The sequence below is a fragment of the Raphanus sativus genome, chromosome 4 (assembly GCF_000801105.2).
Source record: "Raphanus sativus cultivar WK10039 chromosome 4, ASM80110v3, whole genome shotgun sequence".
Classification (NCBI taxonomy): Eukaryota; Viridiplantae; Streptophyta; class Magnoliopsida; order Brassicales; family Brassicaceae; genus Raphanus; species Raphanus sativus.
This window is the reverse complement of record NC_079514.1, coordinates 17,342,826-17,365,849: the sequence shown is the minus strand read 5'-3', so window position 1 is coordinate 17,365,849 and position 23,024 is coordinate 17,342,826. Positions and strand designations below refer to the sequence as shown.

The 23,024-nt window shown below is 35.5% G+C and overlaps 5 protein-coding genes, 1 long non-coding RNA gene and 1 pseudogene across 7 annotated transcripts; 4 read left to right on the top strand and 3 right to left on the bottom strand.

Moving 5' to 3' along the window:
* Window positions 1-416: 416 nt before the first annotated feature.
* LOC108836971 (E3 ubiquitin-protein ligase HAKAI homolog) lies at window positions 417-1,388 on the bottom strand (annotated as a pseudogene).
* A 1,042-nt stretch (window positions 1,389-2,430) lies between these two features.
* Window positions 2,431-4,006, top strand: LOC130510795 (uncharacterized). The gene is made up of 5 exons (XM_057007451.1): window positions 2,431-2,600; window positions 2,769-2,853; window positions 3,138-3,257; window positions 3,371-3,555; window positions 3,710-4,006. Exons 1-5 carry the CDS (start codon window positions 2,487-2,489, stop codon window positions 3,803-3,805), a joined length of 600 nt encoding a protein of 199 aa, XP_056863431.1. The 5' UTR covers window positions 2,431-2,486; the 3' UTR covers window positions 3,806-4,006.
* Window positions 4,007-7,739: 3,733 nt separating this feature from the next.
* Window positions 7,740-8,832, top strand: LOC108848883 (uncharacterized). The gene is made up of 2 exons (XM_018622335.2): window positions 7,740-8,354; window positions 8,448-8,832. Exons 1-2 carry the CDS (start codon window positions 7,842-7,844, stop codon window positions 8,619-8,621), a joined length of 687 nt encoding a protein of 228 aa, XP_018477837.2. The 5' UTR covers window positions 7,740-7,841; the 3' UTR covers window positions 8,622-8,832.
* Window positions 8,833-10,476: 1,644 nt separating this feature from the next.
* Window positions 10,477-12,610, top strand: LOC108848882 (GDSL esterase/lipase At5g45670). The gene is made up of 5 exons (XM_018622334.2): window positions 10,477-10,803; window positions 10,904-11,028; window positions 11,474-11,719; window positions 11,807-12,062; window positions 12,154-12,610. Exons 1-5 carry the CDS (start codon window positions 10,572-10,574, stop codon window positions 12,375-12,377), a joined length of 1,083 nt encoding a protein of 360 aa, XP_018477836.1. The 5' UTR covers window positions 10,477-10,571; the 3' UTR covers window positions 12,378-12,610.
* Window positions 12,611-14,887: 2,277 nt separating this feature from the next.
* Window positions 14,888-16,431, bottom strand: LOC108853336 (oil body-associated protein 2A). Its single transcript, XM_018626758.2, has 4 exons — window positions 16,124-16,431; window positions 15,753-15,835; window positions 15,530-15,644; window positions 14,888-15,359 (listed from the first exon to the last, which is right to left on the bottom strand). Exons 1-4 carry the CDS (start codon window positions 16,407-16,409, stop codon window positions 15,103-15,105), a joined length of 741 nt encoding a protein of 246 aa, XP_018482260.1. The 5' UTR covers window positions 16,410-16,431; the 3' UTR covers window positions 14,888-15,102.
* A 2,398-nt stretch (window positions 16,432-18,829) lies between these two features.
* Window positions 18,830-22,362, top strand: LOC130510940 (uncharacterized). 2 transcript variants are annotated; one of them, XR_008944724.1, is made up of 3 exons: window positions 18,830-19,455; window positions 19,533-19,833; window positions 22,158-22,362. It is a non-coding gene; the product is annotated as an uncharacterized LOC130510940 (long non-coding RNA). The 2 variants fall into 2 exon arrangements; XR_008944723.1 differs by lacking the exon at window positions 22,158-22,362 and adding an exon at window positions 20,825-20,964.
* Window positions 21,283-22,709, bottom strand: LOC130494374 (uncharacterized). Its single transcript, XM_057007657.1, has 5 exons — window positions 22,385-22,709; window positions 22,167-22,221; window positions 21,910-22,074; window positions 21,569-21,807; window positions 21,283-21,421 (listed from the first exon to the last, which is right to left on the bottom strand). Exons 1-4 carry the CDS (start codon window positions 22,499-22,501, stop codon window positions 21,797-21,799), a joined length of 348 nt encoding a protein of 115 aa, XP_056863637.1. The 5' UTR covers window positions 22,502-22,709; the 3' UTR covers window positions 21,283-21,421; window positions 21,569-21,796.
* Between the last annotated feature and the right edge of the window lie 315 nt (window positions 22,710-23,024).

Below are 23,024 nucleotides of genomic sequence, written 5' to 3'. Positions count from 1 at the left end.
TGAAACTTTTTTCTGCCAATGTGTTATATACAGTTTATAATTGTCTAAACATATTGGTATTACTATTAAATTTAATTTCTTGAGGTTGTATTACTAAAAAATGTTGTAATTTGCAAAATTATTACTATGAAGAATGAAATATTACTACTAGCTTGAGTACTACTAAGAGTAAAATTAATATTATTTTAATATTCAAACATTTTTGTCTATCAACACGTTTTAGACATATGTCATAGGTTTTTTTTACAAAATGTCGACAATGTGTTACACGTTTTAGACATATGTCATTTTTTTTTAATAAAGTATTGAAAATGTTTTTGTCTTAGTAATACCTAATAAACCTAGTAGTACAAATGTGTTTTCTTAAAACTCAGACTGCCTTATACTATATTGGTCCAAACCTGATGCAAAGACAATCATACAACACATAGCATTTTCAAAAACCTTAAAACCCAAAATCAGATTCACACTGATCAAGAAGAGAGACATTGGTTCTAAAGATAGAAGCATTAGAGAGCCACTTTTTGAAACTTTCAGACAAATAGTTTTAAACAGTACATACAAGAAGAAGAAGAGTTGAAACAAGTCTTAATAGTTACTACTCCTGCCCAAAGTCATCACGGTTGTCTTGTTGCCACCCGAAACCTTGAGCGTCTCTACCCATGTTAACATGTTGAGGCGGTTCCATACCAGGATTCCACGAGGACTGAGGATGATAAGATCCTTGGAAACTCAGATTCATCGTTGGCGCAGGCTGCTGCTGCTGCTGATACCCGAGCGCAGAACCTTGTTCTGTCTTCAGGTCTTGTCATCTCAAAAGGTGCACCATTGTAGAATTGCTGAGACGATCCATCAGTTGTTGGATAAGGCGGAAAGCTAAACTGCTGAGGCAAACGATTGTTGGGAATGGGCATGGTGGGCGGTGGTTGCATCATATTCATAGGTAGAGGGTAGTCAGGGAACCGGATTCCCGGTTTAGGACTAGCGGTTTCGAAACCGGGAGGACGAGAGTTATCGTTGTTATCTGCAGGGTAACTCCCAAATCGAGAGAGTGGCTTTGACAAGGAAGGTGACCTGTGTAGTAACGGAAGAGGCTGCTGCTGCTGGTGGGATCTTAAGGGACCTCTCATGAGTGTGGAGTCAGAAGAAGTAGAAGATTGGTGCTTTGTGGTCTGAAGGTCAGAGTCGTTGCCATCTTCTTTATCAAGAGGAGCATCGGGTAGTAAAAGGGAGGCGTGGAGGTGATGGACATGGGATTCAAAGTCAGGTTTCTTGAGGAAAGACCTGAGACAGTGAGGAGCAGCACAAATGAAGATACCTTCCATCATCTTGATAGTCTGAATCTTCTGAATCCGTTCATCACATATGTTCAATAAAACACAAACATAAAAAAAAAGATAACAAGATATCAGCGAAAGATATCAAGTGGTTACCAAACACATATGTTAAAATTCAAACATTCACTCATTAATTCAATCTCACGAATTTAAGCATCCACACACATATTTCTATCCATTATTTTCGAACCCACATTACAAATGAGCATAGAATTCAAAAGAAAGAGAAGAAGAACGAAAAAGATACCCAGATTTTTTTAGAATGAAGAAGATGGAATAGAAGGCTTCTGTTATAGATGAAATCGAAGGTTTCTGTAAGAAGTGTGATTCATAGCACTTGATTTCAGAATGATTTCGAACAACGAGAAGAAAAAAGGACAAAGTGATTTCATCAATTTGGATTTTCAGCAAAAAAAAAGGGAGAGATGTGGAGAAAGACGTAGTGAATCTAAGTGGAAGAGGAGAGAAGGAAATACTCTGATTAGGCTAGAGGATTAGATTAGGTTTAACTGTAGTTTTGTAGTATTGTTAAGGGTAGTTTAGTATTTACTAATATTTCTGTATTTAAAAGAAAAAGAAAATTAAATGATTTATGAAGTGGGGCAAGAGAGAATACACATGGGAGTAAGTGTGGCAATGTAGAATAAAGTCCTATCGTGAATGTGATACCATTTTATTTATATAGCAAATCATATAATCCAGCTGCCTATAAATTAGAAGGCATGCATGTAAGCAGAACACGTACTCTACTAAATATACAGACGCTAAAAAATCCATGGCGATACCTCACGCCCAGCCTTTACTTCTTCTCTTTGTTTCCCTCTTTCTTTTACCAGCTGCTTTGGGCACCGCCATCGAATTCGACAACTGCCCGGACGAGTTTTTCTATAAGGGCCGTACCGGCAACGTCAGTAAAGTGGAGATAATTCCGTATCCGCTTAAATTTCAAGATAAACCACCAGTATTTAAGATAACCGGGTTTCATGTATGTAAATCTCTTTTCGTTATTTTGATGATTTTAATTACCGTATGTTTCAACTTTTCCAAAAATTTTAATACTTTTCTTGATAAATATCTTTGGTGTGGGCAGCCGAAAACCTCACAGGGAAGGGGTTTGAGTTGATTTTTAGACGTAGAGGCAGCATTAATATGTTATGGATTAACATTTACTACAGCTGTGATGTAACAAAATGTCCTATTGAGCCTGGGCCCTTTGTGCTTACTTTAGATAACATAAACGACCCAGACGGTAATCACCTATCAGTAAGTTTTCTGTACATATATGCACTAACACTAGCTTTAAATGAATATATCATAATCGTTTTTATCCTCAATACATATCCAATTATCCATAGTCGATATTCAAACCAATTGGCTACGGTTTCCTGATGATCTAACGCGACACCCTTCTGTCTCTCTTTAATATCTCAGGGAGAATATATTCTTCAATTCTTAATTGACAACGGGGATTCACCGATAGAAGGATTCTGTGCCTCTTTCAGTTTTCATGCCAATGGTTAGTTAAGCTAGCTAGAGAGTGTAACAATGTTTTTTGTTTTTGCAAGTCCATGGAAAAGCTGCAAAAGATATGCGAGTGACGCAAGTTTTTCTGGGACAAATTTGCAAAGGATTTGCCTTTGAATTTAGTCTCCTGAATATAGCGGCGGACTAAAATTTTATCTAGTGGTTATACGTCACCGCATTTTAATATTAAAACTTCACCACTATTATCAGTTATTAATGTCTCATGTGTTAAAACTTCTACCCCATTTTTTTTGTATTATCCTTGTTTCATTTCAGCTTTGCCGGAATTCATGAACATTCCTACAACTAATAGTGTCAGTGTGCGTAAAGTCGAGATCTTTCCATTTAAAGTTACTGTTAACGATAATCCAGTCTTTAGGATAACCGTTAATACACGTAAGTTTGTTTTGATGATTTTTAAGTTTCAACACAACTTTTTCCAATATATATATATATATATATATATATATATATATATATATATTGATAAATAAATTTGGTCTGAGCAGCCAAAAATATCTCATCTTCTTCAACGGTATCAGCAAGAATGACTTTCGAGGGAGGATCAGAGCTAATTCCTAAGTCTTCGAGATTTGGTTACAGACTCTGTGATAGTACGAAGAACTGCCCAATTGTACCTGGCACCTTTGAGCTTGCTATTCCTCACCCATACTGGAGGTACAAGATGGAAGCTGTAAGTTTTTCTTTACATTAACACCAACTTAAAGACGAGTTTCATAATTGCTCTCATCATCAAAACAAAACAAAAAAATCCATGTCCCTGTATTTTCAAGCCAATTGGTATGGTTTTCTGATGATATCTTCTTTCTCTTTTTCCAATGCCTCAGGGTAAATATCGTGTTGAAGTACAAATTGTAAATCAGAATATTCCGTTCGACGTAAGTATGAGCGTCGTTTTCTGGTTTCAGGTTAGTGAAGCCTAGCTAGAGACTGAAACTATATGGTTGAAAGAGTCTGTCTCTGGTGTATGGTAATCTTAATCACTTTGTGTTGTATCGTTTTGTGTGTCGTCCAACAAATAAACAAGGGTTCTTCTTGTAAAAAAAAACACACCTTCGACCCACCCATGTTACATGTATGTGTGTTTATTATTTGGTTTGATTAAATAGAAAAAATTACATCTTGGGTCATTTTTGCACTTTATAATAGCATCATGGGTTACTTTGTTCTAGATAGATACTTTTTTCTTAACTATTTGCTTACTTTCGTTAGATTTCCAACTAAAACATAACTATGGTGGTCCCTATTCTATTTCTTTTCTTTTCTTCTTATTTACCATTAAAATATTAAATTAACAGTTTTTCTTGGATTCTATTTTTTTCCACCATTGATTCAAAATTTGACTCTCAACCATCTCCACGACCATAGCAAGTCCTAGATTCTCTATGTCTGATGACTTCTATGCATTTTTTTATTTCGTCCCCCTCTCTTATTTGCTTAAAAACCAAGACGCCGATTCCCTTTGTAAAGCTCCGGGTTCCCTCACCGCCAGTTCTACACTGTGAAATCCTTCTCTTAGAGCTGATGCTTTGTCTCTCTGTTCTTCTTACGAACAACGTTCCACAAATCAGAAAACAAAAAAAAAGTCAAAATTTTAAATACACAATCGTGAATTAAGATTGAAATCTACGAGATCTAGACAAAATACATCAAAAAACAAGCAGAGAATGTAAAAAATCGTGAAAAATAGGCGAGAGAGGCATTGATTAGGATTTCTGGTCAACAGTAGCCAAGGAGGAAGACGAGGTTATTTTCGTAATTTAACATCATTAATGAAATGTGTACAACACTATCGAACACATCCAGTTGTACACCCAATCTCGTGTACAACTATATATATGTCACCATTTCCTTATACAAAAAAAAAATATTTCAAACACGATTAGTTTTATTTACAATCAACGGTCATTGCTGCTACTTCACGTTACATACCAGAAAATATCAAAAAAACATCTTAGTGTCATACACTAGTGATAAGTCGCTGACATTTAAAATAAATTCAATCCGAGATATTTTTGCATTATTAGCTCATTCCTCCTATATCAACAAACACAACATGTACATGTCAAAATATTCTTCTAGTATTATGTACACATCACATATGTACACATTCCTAGTTGTACATATACATGATTGTACACATGTGCACAATCCAAGAAGTAAGAAACTTGGTTTATCCATGATAATAATATGTAAAATATTCGATGACAAAACGATCAGGTGCTTGTACACGGTAAGTGATATTGGTGTACATATGGATACAAAAAGGTGTACACACCAATTAGTAAACACACACTATACTGCATCCCGCATCGCTGCATCTAGGAGGTAAAATTCAACACAATATTTACATTTCAAAACATTCAATTACATTTTTGTGCACACCATCACAACTAGCTACACAATACCATAATATAATAGTGTACGAATTTCATTACAATGTACATGTATACACCAACTTCATATTGTACGTCTTGTGGGCAGCCACCATTTTTAATTTCATCTTCTTCACTAACCTAAATTTTTTTAAAAGTTTTCTTTTTTGAAAGCAACTTTTGTTCAAGTTTCATCGGATTTCATCAAAAACTCAAACGAAATGTATCATTAGAACGATGAAACTTATATTGAACTTGATTTTTAGCCAAAAATCACCAAAATGGAAGCTTTTTCATCATTTTAAAAAAAAAATAAGCTTTTTCTGGGCAATTGACCACCAAGTTGACCAAAAGGGAGCAATTGTTTGCTGAAAACTCGGATTCGCCATGGGTTGATAATTGGTTGCAATGGGAGTTTTTGAGGATTTGCATGACTACTGATTTTTGGGTTTACAAAATCAATTGTGAAAAGATGCAGAAAAAATCTGAGAAAGAGAAAGAAAAATGAAAGAGAAAGAGAAAGAGAGATGAAAGAGAAGTAGGTCCTACTAATTATGATGTAGTTTTGTTTTGGTTAGGAAGTAATGGAAAAAGTTAAAGAAAGTGTGTTGGTAGTATAAAGTGATCTAAAATGATATTAGAATTCATAAAGTGACCTGCCATGTAAATTTCTCGATTAAATATGTATCTATGTGATTGTTATTTGGTTTGATCAAATATGTATCTCTGAGAATTGGAAAAAATAGACATTTTGAATTTTTGTTTGTCAATTTAGGACTTCTGATATTTTTGTCAATTCTAAACATGTTTTACTCTTTGTTTATGGAAAAAATAGTAAAAATAATTTTAAAAATGTAAAAAAATATGACAACTATTGGAAATATAGGTACGACAATTTATATATTTTAATTTTTTTTTAAATAAAAAATCATATTTTATTTTGTCTTCTAACCTAGGTTAGAATACACATTCTGGTAGTCTACTTTATCTAGAAATCATATACTAGGTCTTATACATAGATCTATCCTGGGTATATACCGTAAACTAAACTTTCTTCTACCTTATATCTGAGTTAGAATTTGTTACGTTACAATCTAGCAACATGTCTTCAATCTACCTGCAGCTATATAACGGTATATAGCTTCAACTCTATGTTGTACCTTACGTAGTTGTTGTGTCATAGAATCCTCTGCCTTTTAACTTATGTGACGTCTAAGGAATAATAAGCTTCCTACGTGTTGTACCGTATTCTGGGTGAGGTAAGATACGTATTCTATCCAAATCCGAAAAATATAGAAACTTTCATTTTCGGTTATAGATGTTTCCTAAAAAAATTGTGAATTTACACAAAGTATATCCTAAATTTCGTATATATCTTTTTTTTCCAGGTCAAAAATTATCAAAATTGCTATTTCCTTCACTCGAACCCAGGTTACTCAAAACTAAACTGTACCTGCTAGCCACTAGACTATACATGATTCACGTTTCCTTTATACATATACAACTTTATATCTGGTTTTAATAAAGGATATATTTGTAATCTTGCTTTCATCTTCTTCCCTACGTCCTCTGTAACAAAAAAAAAAGCCACCAACTGTGTTTATCATTTTATTCATGGATTTTGACATCTTTTTACCAAAATTTCACTGTAGAACTCAAATAATTCACTGATATGTGTTGTGTTTACTCTAGATTTGTGGTCAATGATAACAATAGTTATAGAATTTTGGGTTGTTACTGGGATTCTAGCCGGTGGGTTGTTCATCTGGCTCTGCAAACAGGTAAATTACTCGAAACTGCTTTGGATCTAACTCGAATCTCAGAATTGAAAAACTCACTTTTATATCCTGGGGCAGTTTCTTGAGCAATACGGTGAGGTTAGGAGCAGAGACAGCAAAAGTAATTCTTTTTAAGTGTTTTATCTTTTATGTGGATTTTTTTCTGTTTATATTTTTTTTTTCTTTTTAATAAAAATTTAAATCAAAATATTATAATTTTTAGTTAAAAACAATTTGATTAATTAAAGGGTATAATTGGTATTAAAAGGAATGTAAATTTTATTTACCTAAATAATCCTCTAAAAATCTTATTGAAACAGATCTAAATTGAAAGTGTCTCTTTTTTTCTAATTTTCTCTTTATTATAATGGTTCGACTCATCCAACGACAACTCCCATCCCCGTAAAAGGAAAATGAAAGAGAGTAAGCCCACGCACAAGTCACTAGCACGCTTGACCCATCTCATAATCAGAAAAGCAAACCAACGCTCCAAAAAAAAAAATCATTAGCATGGTATACACATGACTCGTATTCTTTCTCCAGACTCTAGTAAACATTGCCAAATTATAAATCAAAGAATTTAGCCGACAAAAATAAATAAATAAAGCGAGTATGGGACAAGATAATCATTCGAATTGAATCGCGTAATATATTCTGAACCGGATCGTAACTAAATCGAACCGGTAAAATCAAGTCAAACCGGGACGAGATCTTTTTTTTTTTGTCAACGAGATCCACGACTTCCTCAAGTCACCTTTTCATCTCTCGACGGTGACATTTTGACTTAAAGTCAAAAACTGAATTCGATGGCCGGAATAAACTCTTCTCCGGCGACGATCAAGCTCTTCTCCGTTCTATTCCTCGTTCTCACAATCTCATCCTCATCACCCATTTTCGCAAACGCCTTCTCCTTCCCATTCTCCTCCTTCTCGCAGTACAAAACCCTAATCTCAACCTCACGATCCCTCCTCCTCCGCGTGTCGAACCTACGCGCTTCCCGTGGAGACGCGTTGGGATCGTCTCGCGCACGAGCAATGGCCGAGGAGATCGATCGTGGGCTAGGGATAGGGTTCCTGAGCAGAGCGTGGTCTGTTGGGTGGGATTACATGTGGAATTACGCTTGGAGAAAGGGAGGGATTGACTACGGTGAGATGTACGGTGCGATCGGTGATCTCAACGAGCTTATGAGTTTAGTTACAGAGTTCAATCGTGCTGAATCGAGTGCTGAAAAAGCGAGCTCCGTTGCGAGGAGTTATGGCAAAGCCCTTCGCGTCTCCAAGCAGTTGCTTCGTCGTCTCCTTAGAATCTTTGGTAAATCGGTACGGATTCAAAGAATGATACTTTAATCGTAACAGATAGTTAGTTATTTTGTATTTCAATTACATAAAAGTTGTGTAATAATGATTGGGTAGGGTGCATTGAGGGAGTTTTGGGAGATGGTGCAAGCTGAAGTAGTTGATGGGGAGTTATTACAAGACTGTCTTGAAGTGGGAAGTAGCGATGTTAAGAGTTTGCTTCAGATTGCGAAAGACATGGCTCTACAATACTTTTCTTCTCAAAGCCGTTCCTCAGATGATGAGTTATAGCTACAAAAATGAAGAGTTTTCATGTACGTCTCTTCTTTTTATTGTAAATGAGTACTAAGTAGATTATACGTTGTTTTTCTGCTTTGAATCCTTAGCCTTGTTGAGTTCTTTCCATTATGTTTTCCATGGAATGTGACTTTGTTTGGCATGTTGTATAAACGTAGTCATTAGTCAAAATCTTCTAGGAAATTCGCCAAATCCATTTTGTGCTAGAAAAGCTAAAGAGATTCGTAGACTTGAACCCACGGTTTGTTCGTTTGTAGTGTGTAAGTGATTCTTAGACTAGTAACTCAAGGTTTGTCTCCATTATAGTTTCATCAATGTAGTTCATTTTATATTACTTAAAATGTCGAGGTCGTTAGAAAGATGTTTGAAAAACACAAAGTCTATCGACATCTAGAGCCATTGTAGGTATCCAACATATCATTTGATTGGTTATTTCGCTCCATTTCATAGTGAGTGAATATTTTATTGATAAAACAACTGAAAATTCTCAGTGTTTTATGGCTCCCATTGCTGGATTTTTGACGCTATGAGTATTGTAGAGTTCATAAATACAGCAACCATGTGGTTGGTGAATGGTGGAATAGATCTGAAAACTCAGTGATATTTCTTTGTTTGATCATGTTTGCTTTTTATAACTAATTTGCTCTGTCATAACCAAATCTATTGATGAACGTCATCATCAACTTCTATAGTACCAAAACTTATCAGATTTCTCTTTCCCTCGTCTTATTAAATCCTTCTGGGTGTAGCTGCTTGAATCAGAAAGTTTGAATCTTGGTTTGATAAATTGTATTGGGTCCCGAAGTAGATTTTGCTTTTTAAGAAACACTGCCAAGCAGAACAACTGAGAATTTATTACTTTCAACTACTCACATTTAGTTCTTATGGTCATGTTATGATAATCATCTACATCATCATGACATGGAACTCACTCTCTGTCTCTTTCATTTAATGTTTACTTCCGTCCTAACACATGGCATATCCTCCTTTAACCGTTGATTCGACCACGTCAGGTTGATCTCAGCCGTTAGTTTTGAGTGTTGTTGAGAAAGAGGGACCATGTGTGGACCTTCATTTCATGTTTTTTCTTTTTTGCTAAAAAACGTAATTGCGGTGAGCGTGCATCGAACACGCGACCTTCATTTCATGTTGCCATGTTCGTTACACTTATGCCATCTTGTTTTCAAGAATTAGTCGTTTTGCTTTTTTTTTTTCCACATGCATTGTGCTAGAATAAGGCAAGCAAAGATAAGCCGAGTACTTTTGTTTACAGAGGCCATTGTCTAGTGGTTAGTGACTAAATCACTGGGGTTCCAGACTTTATAGGTGGTTTGAACCGGGAGCATAAGAGAGAACCAACAACCCCTTTGCAGTGCCAGCGAGCGGATGGAGTTAACCCCTCCAAGTTGCAAAAGGCTAGTCTTTAAATGTTGGTCCTAGTGTTAGTTGAACCTAGGAACAGAAGAAGAGTTGATCCTAGTGTTAGTTGAACACAAGTGTCTTCAGTTTTCATGTCGTGACAAGTTTTGTATCAAGACTTTTAGAGAAGTCAATAGCTCAAACTCCAAAGCACAGCATTAAAATCGAACCGGTACACGTTGCAAGTTGGTCACAGTAAAGAAAATTTAAACAGCATCGACAGAGGGTAATAACTCTCCTCCACCATCTTTCGTTGTGTCTTTAGATCGTGGTACCACCACACACTGAATTATTTCACAAATATAAACACACATTCATTTACTCTTCTTTTTACATTTACACATCCAAACATCATCGCCGCGTGGATTTAATGCTTCCTCAACCGTTAAAAACTTTATAAAATAACATTTTCGCATTCTCTCCATATTCTTCAAACTATATTATATAAACCCATTTTCCGTTCTTCACAATACCAAACCATCTCTCTTTCCTCCCCTTTTGGTAGAGTTTTGTTCTTAGAGAGAGATGGCGAGAATGTGTTTAATGATGATGATTATGGTTGCTGTGGCCATTAACATGGTTGCTAGTGATCCAATTGCACCGTGTTACTTTATATTTGGTGACTCTTTGGTTGATAATGGCAATAATAATCAGCTTAATTCACTAGCTAGAGCCAATTACTTTCCTTATGGTATTGATTTCTCTTTTGGTCCAACCGGTCGGTTTAGCAACGGCAAAACTACTGTCGATGTTATCAGTAAGCCAAACTAACTAACAACATTTTCATTTCCTCTGTTTCTCTCTCTCTTCAAACACACACAAAAAGAAGCTAACTTGCTCTGTATCGTTTTGGGTAGCTGAGCTTTTGGGTTTCGACGACTACATTACACCATATGCAGCGGCGAGAGGAGAAGACATCCTCCGTGGAGTCAACTATGCTTCTGCTGCTGCCGGAATCCGAGAAGAAACAGGCAGACAATTGGTACTTTATAACTTGTATTTCAATACGAGACTAGCTTTTGGTTAGTTTGGTTTGGATCCGTTATTTCTGTTTATTTTTAATTTATGACATAATTTGAATTGAATTTTTGGTTTGGTTTAAGATGTAGTTTTTGGTTTGTTTTTGGATAAAAGTACTTCAAATCATGTTTCACTAGAATTTTGATTAGTTCCATACTTTGGTCTCAATTAATCTATATTAAGATTTTTAATATACATAGATTTGTATCTAACAATAAATTTTTGGCATATTTGGTTCGGTTAAGTCACGTAAACGTTATATCGGTTTACTTCGATCAAATATTGAACCAATCGGCTTCTAAACCAATTTCGGTTTAAAATATTACAAGATTTGTGTGTAATTCGGTCATGAGCGAAGAAACATCTTGTTCTAGAGTTTTTACCTTGTGTTGTTTTCGGATTTTCAGGGAGGTAGAATAGCGTTTGCAGGTCAGGTAGCAAATCACGTGAACACAGTGTCACAAGTAGTGAACATACTCGGTGATGAGAACCAAGCCTCCAGTTACCTCAGCAAATGCATTTACTCTATCGGCTTAGGCAGTAACGATTACCTCAACAACTATTTCATGCCCACTTTCTACTCTACCGGTAACCAGTTCTCTCCTGAATCCTTTAGCGACGATCTCATCGCCCGTTACACCGAGCAACTCCGGGTTTGTAAACACTCTCTGCTTCTTATGTTTTTTTTTTCTCTGAGTGATGCTGAAGTATTCGATGTTTGTTTGTTTGTGATGGAGCAGATATTGTATAACAATGGAGCAAGGAAGTTTGCGTTAATAGGAGTCGGAGCTATTGGCTGCAGCCCGAACGAGCTAGCTCAGAACAGTAGAGATGGGAGAACATGTGACGAAAGGATCAACTCTGCGAACAGAATCTTCAACAGCAAGCTCATATCAATGGTCGACAACTTTAACCAAAACACTCCTGATGCTAAGTTCACTTACATCAACGCATACGGCATCTTCCAAGACATCGTTACAAACCCTGCTCGCTACGGTATTAAAACCAGTCTTCAAAACTGTTATCAAAGTATAGTAACATTCTCTTTTCACGATAATTTGCTAAAATTGTTTGTTTGTGTTTGTAGGGTTTACAGTGACAAATGCAGGGTGTTGTGGAGTTGGGAGGAACAATGGACAGATAACTTGTCTTCCTGGTCAAGCTCCATGTTTGAATAGGAATGAGTATGTGTTTTGGGATGCGTTTCATCCTGGTGAAGCTGCTAATGTTATCATCGGAACAAGATCGTTTAAGCGAGAAGCTGCTTCTGATGCTCATCCTTATGATATTCAGCAGCTAGCAACTCTCTAAGTTGAGAGTGACAAGAAAGATAAGAAACTTGTTGTTTTGCTTGTATAAGTGTTTTTATAATGGTAACTGAGTTTGGACTCATGAAGAGAAAGTTATGTGTGTGATGTGATAAGTGTTTATGTAAGGATTTTGAGCTACAGTTTTATCTTTTATATTTTTCTTTCTATTATAAATTTGATTATTTCATTTTCTAATTTAGTTTCATTATTTCTAATGAATCTACAATTTCAAAATGTGTGTTTGATTATAAAGATATTTTTTTTAGGTGTATAATAGTTGTTCGGTTTCTCTTTTTCTGAAAAATAACAAATAAAGACATTAAAATTAGTAACTACAGCTACTTCTGATTGGCCATACTCCTCCACAAAATAAAATAAAGGCCGTGTTACTTTGTGTGCTTCCTACTCTAGATCTTCGAGAAAAATACATCATCCGAGCAGCTGTAACCGGTAGAAAGAAAGTGGATGTGCTCCTTAGAGGTTCTCTTTGCATTGTATACGACGAAGGTGTTGTATCCCAACCCAGTCCTGTCCCAACCCTAAGAGCCGTGTGAAAATGCCCTTGTACCCCACATTCATGCCACAAGGAAAGTGCATAGAAATCCAGCATTCTGAGAAATCAACGATGAGATCTTCTCTTTTATGGCATTGTCTGCAGCTTGATCCAACTTGGAAGAATATTGATAACAAGTAAAAAATCTCTCCAGCTCAATCGCCAATGCCCACTTAACTTTCCCTTTGCAGGTGCATATTGCATGAATCACCGATCCCCACTCAACTTTGTGTGTGATGTGATAAGTGTTTATGTAATGTTTGGAGTTAGAGCTTCATCTTCTTCTTTCTTTTTCACTCTATTATAAATTTGATTCTTTCATTTCAAATAATGTGTTTAAACTTAAGAAAGTGAAACCAAACAAGACGCTAAAATCAACAATATGATGTACTACAAAAGAGGATGGACAATGATAGAAATCTATAACGATTTAACACATTTGGTAATAATATAATATCAAGAGAGCATTGCACTTTAAGATACTGTAGGAAGTATTTTTAACATGTTGGCATACCCTGAGCTGGAGGTGTACTTTTGGAAGGGAAAGTCATTTTTCAGACAAAAATACTCTTAATACTAATGAAAAGGAGAGACTTAAGAAGAGAGGTTATGGTCAGTGTTGGTGGGGTCAAAGTTAACGGGGTTGTGGTCAGGATTGTGGTTGAGAGAAAAAAGGTTAGGGTGGGTGATCATGTGGTCGGAAGATTTGTTGATAGCATATCGGTGGGTGGTGTGGTCAGAGTTTTGGTTGTGAAAAGTGAGATTATGGTCAAAGTTGGTGTAGTCAGGATTAAAAGCGTTGTGATCAAGGTTGTGGTTAAAAGAAAAAAAGTTACAGTCAGTGATCATTTGGTACGAGGCTTTGTGAATAGCTGATGATTGGGTGGTGTCGCCAGGGTTTTGGTTGTGGGTTATTGTAGTCATGGTATTGATTCTGAAAAATGAAGTTATGGTTAGAGTTGGTGTGGATGATAAAATTGTAGAGTATGTAGTGACTTTTAAAACTCTTCAGAGCACCACTACTCCAGCATTAAAACAAACAGAAGATGTTGCTATGGACACCACGTAAGCTCGTCACCACATATGTAAAAACTTATGAATCTGAGCGGATTGAGATCTTCAAAGCAAGATACCCAGACCTTGAGCAGAGAAGCAAATTCAACTTTAGAAAGAGAGATCTTTAGGGAAGTAGAAGCTCATGAGGTAATGGCAAGAGATTCAAAATTTGAATCCATGGAGAAAAGAAGGTCTGAGCAGATGCATATGAGAGCGCGCTTGAGAGCATATTTTCTCTTACTATATTCTCTTATAGCTTATCGATTTAGAGCTAGTTTAACTCTTTAGAGCATTTCCAACTCATTGATATTTTCATTTCTATAATAACATTTATAGGTAAAATTACTCCAACTCAATTTCATTTCTTTCTTTACCGTAGAGATGTAGAATTCCTCTATTTTATACTCTATCTTTAGAAATTGCTAGAAGAATACATTAGAGTATATCTCAATTTCTATTTTAGATATGAAAATAGTAAAATACTTAGAGATGGTCTTAATAACATTTTTAACGGAATTCTCAACAATAGTTTCTAAAAATACATATGTATGTATAAATACTACTATTTAGTTGGGTCTGATCCAGCTACTTTATCGCAGAATATGCGTACCGTATGAGCCAAAAAGGTTTTGGGTCTGATCATGGAATTCCTCATACTGGTAATGTCAATACTTGTTTTCATGGGATTTGCTTGGAGGATTGAACGTAATGTTTACATATAACCCTTTGAATATCGATAGTGATTAACACTAGCCCAAAACTGTAAAATTATAATTGTATAAAGTTTTTTTTTTCCTTAATACTCGTCTGTAGCAGTAGCATGCTTTATCAAGTTACTATTTTCTGGGTCTTTTCTAAATCTGTTTAGTTTATATTCTTTATCCATATAAACAAACACTTAGTTATGTTGAACCGGTATTTTATATACTTACGAAGCTTATAGTTGCTCAGGCAAAAGAAAATGACACGAAGAAAACAAACAAACAAGCCACACAATGATGTAGTAATGCTTATACTAGCATAACACATCATTTTTTATAACTTACATTATATACTAAACGGTTCACGTAGTACATACGAACACTATATATTATTGTTCGTTAAACACCAACTTTTATTACGGGAACGGAGCACACTTCTTCATATCCGTCTCGATTATATCGACAGCTAACCCTTTTCCATGATGAACCCAGTAATCAGCCATCGGGTTCTTCATCTCCAATCCTACAATATCAGCTCGAGATGTCTTCAAAGATTCCGTCGAGATACCGTACTCGTCGTCTCGTTTCTTCAATAAACCTGGCTTGATCTTCCCCATGTTCACGTCTTGTGGTGACATCATTAGTGCTGGCGCACCAAGTGGCAATTTATCCCCTGCATTTACCCGAACAAAAGAAGATCATTAAGAGCACGATTTGTAAATATATAATCTAATCAACAGATTTCTACTAGATATATAGACTCTATATTTGTCAAAACGACGATTTCTTGTACAAGGAAAACGTTGACTCAAGAATACAAAGAGCTAACTAGTTACCACTTACCACGGTCGGTCTGCCAAGTGCACCAAAACTTGCCATAAGTTTTGGCAATATTTTGAAGTTCTGGCTTAGCTACAAGCTCAGGTACCCTTGGAGTTACTAGAAGACCTGTCTGGATCTACAATACCAAATAATAAAGTCAAGCTTTTACATGAATTAACATCTCAGTCTACGTCAATAATCATATAAAGTGAGTTGTATAATTTAAACATATAGAGAAGTTAACCTCATAGTCATGAGAATGCCAAAGCTTCTGCTCTTCCGAGGAAAGGCTCTCAAATAACCTCTCGGACACAATATACTCGATCCCTGCGAGATTTAGTTACAACAAATACATAAAAAAATCACGATCATAATCATAATAAGAAATCTCTCTTACAAAGTTATGTGCATGCATGTCTCTAAATTATGCAAACCATGCATCTCTTCAAATTCTTGTTTCGGATAATATACGTCATGCCTATTCAGACATAATATCGCATGCATATGGAATGGTTCAAATGAACGTGCAACTGTGTCTTCAAAATGAAAATTTTTATTACGAAAACATTAGAGAAAAATATTAATATAGTATATCATGTAGACTATGATACGGACCGATGAGGTGGGTTTTAGCGGAGTCGCAGTCGTAAACAGCACACTGAAGAAAGTCTTCGTTGACTCGATGAACATAGAAATGGACTTCGATTTGACGGCTAGGATCGTGACCGTAACAAGCAAAGGAACACATATGAAGACTCATCTGTTTGATTGGTTTCAAAGATTGAAGCATCGAAGCTCCTTTGTCAATCATCATCGTCTTCATCGTAGTCGGATCTCCCGGAGGTATGTTTCCTCCATCACGTCCCGGATACGGTCCCGGAAGCTCATCGCTCGACGCCATTTGATCTGTATATTACAATTTTTTTGTGCATCTTTTCGTCTTGGTTTTATATTTGTGGGATGTAGGTGTGTTGGTGTCATTGTTTGCATGAAAGAGATGCAATGTGGACAGCTTGGGGAGACACGTCATAGGAGTTTACTGGTGATGTAGCAAGAATAGGCTAGCTGTGAGATAAAGCTGACACGTGAACGATGTTATTGATGGGATGAGTCTTTACTTGGCACTTTTAATTCGGACTTAATGGTTTTTTTTATAGCGAAAATTCGGAAGATGTTTTTTACAAAAAAAAAAAAAAAATCGGAAGATGCTTGAATTAGACAGAAATCTCGTTTTGTTACGTTCTCAGCATTTTTTGTCGGTATATAATTTTTGTCGGTACTTAGTGGTGGTAAAGATGAATAATGGTACTTTCAAAGTGGTATTTTTGAAAATTCCCCTATTTAGATTCAGTTAGGTATTTGGAAAATTTGTTGGTTTCGAATCAACTCTTTCTAGAATATGATAAAATATATGTAATTTTCGGATCTGTAAGAGGTTCAGATAAAATTCAAGTATTTAAGAAAAAACTGTAATACTTAAATTTCATCAAAATTTAGAAAAATATCATATTTATCTAAAATTTTATAAAAAACCAAAAATAAATATTACTTTTACAATACATGCAAACATAGAAAATAGTTACATCCAAAAACCTCTTTTCTAAAACATAAGATTGAATTCTTATTAGTAATTGAAATTAACATTTTAAACTCTAAATTTGAAAATTGAAAATTTAATATTACTAAAGATTACAAAATAATTAGGGAAATTAAGATATGTACCAAAGATTTATAGGGATGAAAGAAAAACGATCATTTCATACCTAACATATCGTAATATGTTCAATTCATATCTAACTTATAACATAGTGCAAAAACATACCTAAACTTTCAAAAATTTCAAATAACATACATACTGTTTATTTTTTTGGCGAAATCATACACCGGTCGCCACATCAACTTCCACATCATCCAATTTTGTTGACGTGGATGCTACGTCAGTTAATTTTAATTGACGAAGATGCTACGTGTACAAAAGAAAATTTTCTAAAAAACCAAAATAATTTTCTATAAAAATAATGTTTTTTTTGTCATCAACATAAACAGACTCATCTAGACTCTGAAAACCAAACTGAAGCTTCCGCATCAATGTGAACAACAAAAGACGGCTACTTCCTACCACTGCGTGCAAAACTGTCCGCCTTAATGTTTTTCGTCCATGGTACATAGATGATCTCCGAAATTCTAAAACTTCCTTTCAGTGACTTAATATCTTCCAAATAACTTGTAAAAGCTGGTCATTTTTCTGGTTCTGAAACCATCTTCACCAATTGAAAACATTCCATTGACTAGACTAACGCTTCCACCTCTGCATGTAGAGGAGAATTAATAGCGCGGACATTTCGTGCCCACAACAATCCCTCAAAACCTTCTAAAGTACTATACCAACCTTGACCAGAATATCGATCATCTTCTTTCCATGAGTCATCTATAAAGCACCATCGCCCTGGAATTGACGGTAGTGTTTCTATCGTCACAGTTTGTGTTGGTTTTTGTATGTTCGAAAGTTGTGCCTCTTCCCACAACTTTCGATTATTTAGTAAAATTATTATTTTTTAAATGTAAAATTTTATATTTATATTATTTAGTAAAATTAACAAAATATTAATTAAATAATAAAACTTTAATGTTATATAAGAGATATATTTGTAAATTTTCTGATCATATTACAATACCGTCTTTATAAGAGTTATATATGTGTTGTAAGATTCAAATTCAATGCTATTGTTGCTTCATGAGTATATATTTCTTATAATTTTATTTTAAATTTTAGATTTTACTTCGGGTATCCGAACCGATCCGATATACCCAAATCCGAAAGATATATGTAATTACTTTATTGGTTCTAGGATGTGATATAAAACTGACCCGAATCCGATGTGTTTATATGATCCCAATCTATATTTACAAAAATACCAGTATGGATCCTAGGATGTGTTATAAAATAGAACTGACTATTTTGATAATTTTTAATAATTTTACTAAATATAAGAATTTATAAATTTACATTTTCTATAAAATAGTTTTATAAAACGACTATTTTGTTTTATTTTTCTTTTTTAAAAATTGTACATGTGGCATGCTCGTTAGCAAATTAGCTGACGTATCATCCATGTAAGCAAAATTAAATGATATGGAAGGTAATGTGGCGACTGGTATATGATCTTGCCAAAAAGACAAACAATAGGTATGTTATTTGAATTTTTTGAAAGTTGAGGCATATTTTTGCACTGGTATAAGTTGGATATGAATTGAACATACTGCGATATGTTGGGTATGAAATGACCATTTTCCCAAGACTTATACATTATTTAACACTCTACCAAAATACAACTTTTCCATCAATGTTTATAAATTTCTTAGACTCTGTTATCCATATATTGTCTCATTCGGCGTGAGAATACAAAATCCAGATAAAAATGTGAAGTAATTAGCTCTAGATTTTGCCAGTCCTAAAATCAAAAGGGATCCTAGTAGATTTCCCAAATCTTCCTCTTCTCCAGAAAGAGATATCCCATTATTCAACTAGTATCATCTATCTCTCACTTTTCAATATCATCAAAATTCATTGCGTAACCCTAGTTTCTGCAAATCTAGTCACAAAATGGAAGGAGACGAACGCTCAGCTCCACCTCTCCGGATTCCTGATCGGATATTCGCGGTAGGCCATGAACCACTCGGAATTAGGGCAACACCATACCACAAACTCCATGCAATTAGACAAATACTCAACACTCTCGATCCTGAAGAAGTAGATACCATCACAGGCTCACCGTTCGGGAAGCTTGTTGAGATTGCTGAGAAGCCCTCTTTCTCCGGACGTTTTAGTTGAATTATCATCTCCAAGAAGCTATACCATGTAGGTATTCGAACTGAATCTGCCAAAAATATTATCATTGCCGAAGCTATCCATTTCACAAACCAAACAACATCATTTACTGTCAGATGTAAGCTTTCCACTAACCCCAAAAATATTATATTAACCGGATAATTCACTGACTTGTACACATTCATCACTTTGCAGGGCCTGAACGGAGGACAAGAGATTCAGTCAGGTGTACACACTGAAGGGTCAGGCATCGTACGACATATCTGAGAAAATGGACTCCCACATTCATCACGACGATACCATACTCCCAAACCAAACAACATTATTCACAGACGATGTAAGTTCCACAATATCCTGCCAAAAATTATATTAGCCGGTTAACTCACTGACCCTTATTTAATATATTTTTGGCTTGCACGGATTGAATGGAGAACAAGTGATTCAGCCAAAGGTACACACCGAAGGTCAGACACCGTGCGACAGGCATGAGGAGATGGTAATTAAGCCATTTCCCTGTTTTACTATTTTAATTGTACTTGCCTACACTATATACTAGGGGCGAAGCCCCGCGCAAACGCGGAGGCGTTGAAAAAATACTTGTGTTGTAGTTTTAAAATTAAAGTTTCATGTCTTGTTGATGAATGCAAAAACATATGACGTGTTGTTTGGTGGATCAAGTAGAAGTGTAGTGTGAAATGTGAGGAAAAGAGAGGACTGAACGATCAAGTAGAGCTCATTTTAATAAGAGATGCATCAATTAAACATACCTAATACGAAAGCCGCAGATCAAGATTTTAAACAAAATACACACCTCTAACGATTTTAGGATTAACGCTTATAGCTAGAACGAACATTGGTTCTAACTTCAAAGCCAAAACCAGCAAGGTTTTTATGAAACTAATGTGGAAATCCCTGTAAATCACCAGGTGTGTTAGACTAAACAAAGTATATAGTGTTGGAAGGCGGATGTTTTTTAGAGGGGAAGAAATAACTGTTCAATCTAAAGCTTTGCTTGGAAGATGCTATTTATAATCGCTATCGGTCTTAAAGCATTGATATAAAGTTTCTCACCTTACCACATTTATTCTGGGACCTATCGGTCTTAAAGCATTGATATAAAGTTTCTCACCTTACCACATTTATTCTGGGACCTAGAACAAAAGTGAAACTTCACATACAGTCTCTGCATTCGTTTGCTCCATATAGCTATCTCAAATTATTATCATATGGACTGATTCATCGCTTTATTTGTTATCTTAAGAAATTAATTCAAATATATCTTCAAAAAATATCATAATCAATATTTGCAGAGAGTACGAACATGTGTTATTTAAAGTTGTCAAATCTGGTGACTGGTAAGCAAAAACATTATACTAAAAATCATAATTCACAAAGTTTTTTTATTAATTTGCATCAATGGTAATATACTAATATCATTCATTGCGAATTTACAGCTTTTTGTTTCAATTCTTAATCATTTTGAACAGAGTAAGTTCCAAAGAACCTCTGCTTAAAAATGGAACAGATGTAGAGAGAAACCACTACTGATCAAAACAAGTTCCTAATTGGCGAAGCTCCTTGGTTCCGTTGTTGTCTGTACGCTATCTTCATCTTCTCTAGCCTCTGTGTTGCTTCAGAAGTCTTTAAAACTTTCATCCTCTCTGATGCTTCAGCTTCAAGCAACCCCTCTTTTACCTCATTTTGTTCTTGATCACCTCTACTCTTTGGTTGCGTTTTTGTGACTTCTGTCTGCCTACTTCCCCTCCTCCAAGAGATGTTGGTTTCTTGGGAAGGAAGCGACATAGTTAAGCCAATCTTGGTAGAGCTTTATCTTCCGGGATAGTCACTTTCTTGGTCTATAAGAAAGCACTCCGATAATAAAGGTTAGTTTTGTAGATATCATCAATAGTAAATCTTCAGATGATAATTAATTAAAAAAAAGAAACTTGCCAATGTTTGAACTGGAGATTGTAAAGCATGTCAATGTACTGCTTAGCTTTCTTCTGAATTCATTCGCTTGGCTCCAAAATCCATATATGCTTCCCATTTTCAGTAACTTCTCTGCATAGATCTTCCATGTGTAGCTGCAAAAGACAATAAAAACTTATTAATAAGCAAATGTTAAGATGACAGTTGCCATTTGCTTGGCCAGACGAATATGTGACCATGCTTAGACCTCATTAGAAAACCTGAGGCAAGAAGACTGCATTTTAGAATTGAAGTTTACTTACCACTCATAGATACGTTTGGACCAGCCTTAGAGATAGTATCCAATACAAACCATATGTACTACACTTGCTGAAGATATCTCCAATCCTGGAAACAGATTCAGCACCATGGTTGGGATAAATGTGGAAACCAGAGATATCATCAATGATCATCTCAGCCGGTCCATCTTGACTCGTGGCGAACGTTGGAAGTCCATTCATGGCTTCAATGACCACATCTGTAACCTTCTTTTAAACCACATCTAGTTTACAAAAATCAAAACATAAACTTATAATGGATTTTGATATGAAAAAAAAAGAAGTGATAGTGCTAAATTAATATGAAACTACTGGCTGGCTCTAACCTGATTTCTTGCTTGACTTATAGCAGTACCATGACTGCCTGGCAAGAACACTCCAGTTCCACCCGACCCACACCGCCTTCACGGCGGACTTTGGTCTCTGTTGGTTGTGGTAGATCCTTGCTTTGTGTCTTACTGCTTGTCTTTCTCCTTTCAGATCTGCTGGAACTATACACAAAATGAACATCGAGCTTTTTATTTTATAAATGTTCAGATCTCCTCATCGATTAAAGCTTATTTTGATTGAATAGGAATAATACCAGGTTTTGTCTCCACAGCGGCGGTGATGATTCTCGGGAAGGGCCGATAGGAAGGCTGTGACCGGAGGTGAATGGTGAGAAAATAATCAATTGCAGCGAGACAAAGCCACCACCACAAGACATTAGCAAACAGAAGAAAAAAAAAGATCAATAGGGAATATAAGATTTAATTAAAGAGTAAAGAATCGAATTTTGTTGGGTTTTGAAAAAGTTTGTACCTTCTGATGCTTTTCATCGTACTGAAGCATATAGTTAGTCATCAGCCTCTTGACAACATAAGGATTTTTTCTACGGTTGATAAAGGAGATTAACTGAGAGTTTTTGTAAAGGTTCATCCAATTCTCAACTTTCTCCAATTTTTAGATTTGAGGTGGAGGAAACAGAGAGATATACAGCGTATTTAGGTTAAATGACAATCACGTTTGTTAGCGAAATTAAGAAATACGTTGAACACGATAGGGGAACCAAAGAGGTGAGAGAAGACTTCATTGTCTCTGGACTGAAAGATCAGCGGAGTCGTCAAAGTGGAAGAGGCGAAGAAATGCGAGAAATAAATCACCAAACCAAACCGAACATCACGCGAAAATAAATCACAAAATCAAACCGAACGTGGGGCCCACAGTCTTTAAAATATGTTGATGTGGACACTCTTAGAAGAGAGAAAAGTCCCCCATTATATATATGATTACATGAAGATCTCTTTGTAAGAAGGGTAGTCTCCACAAATCCATATATCCACGTAATTAAGCCATTTCCTTGTTTTACTATTTTTGGCATTTATTTAGTTTCGATGTTTTCCTTTGCTTTTGAGCAAATTATCCCAAATAATTAATACTGCAAACAAAAAATATTACAACT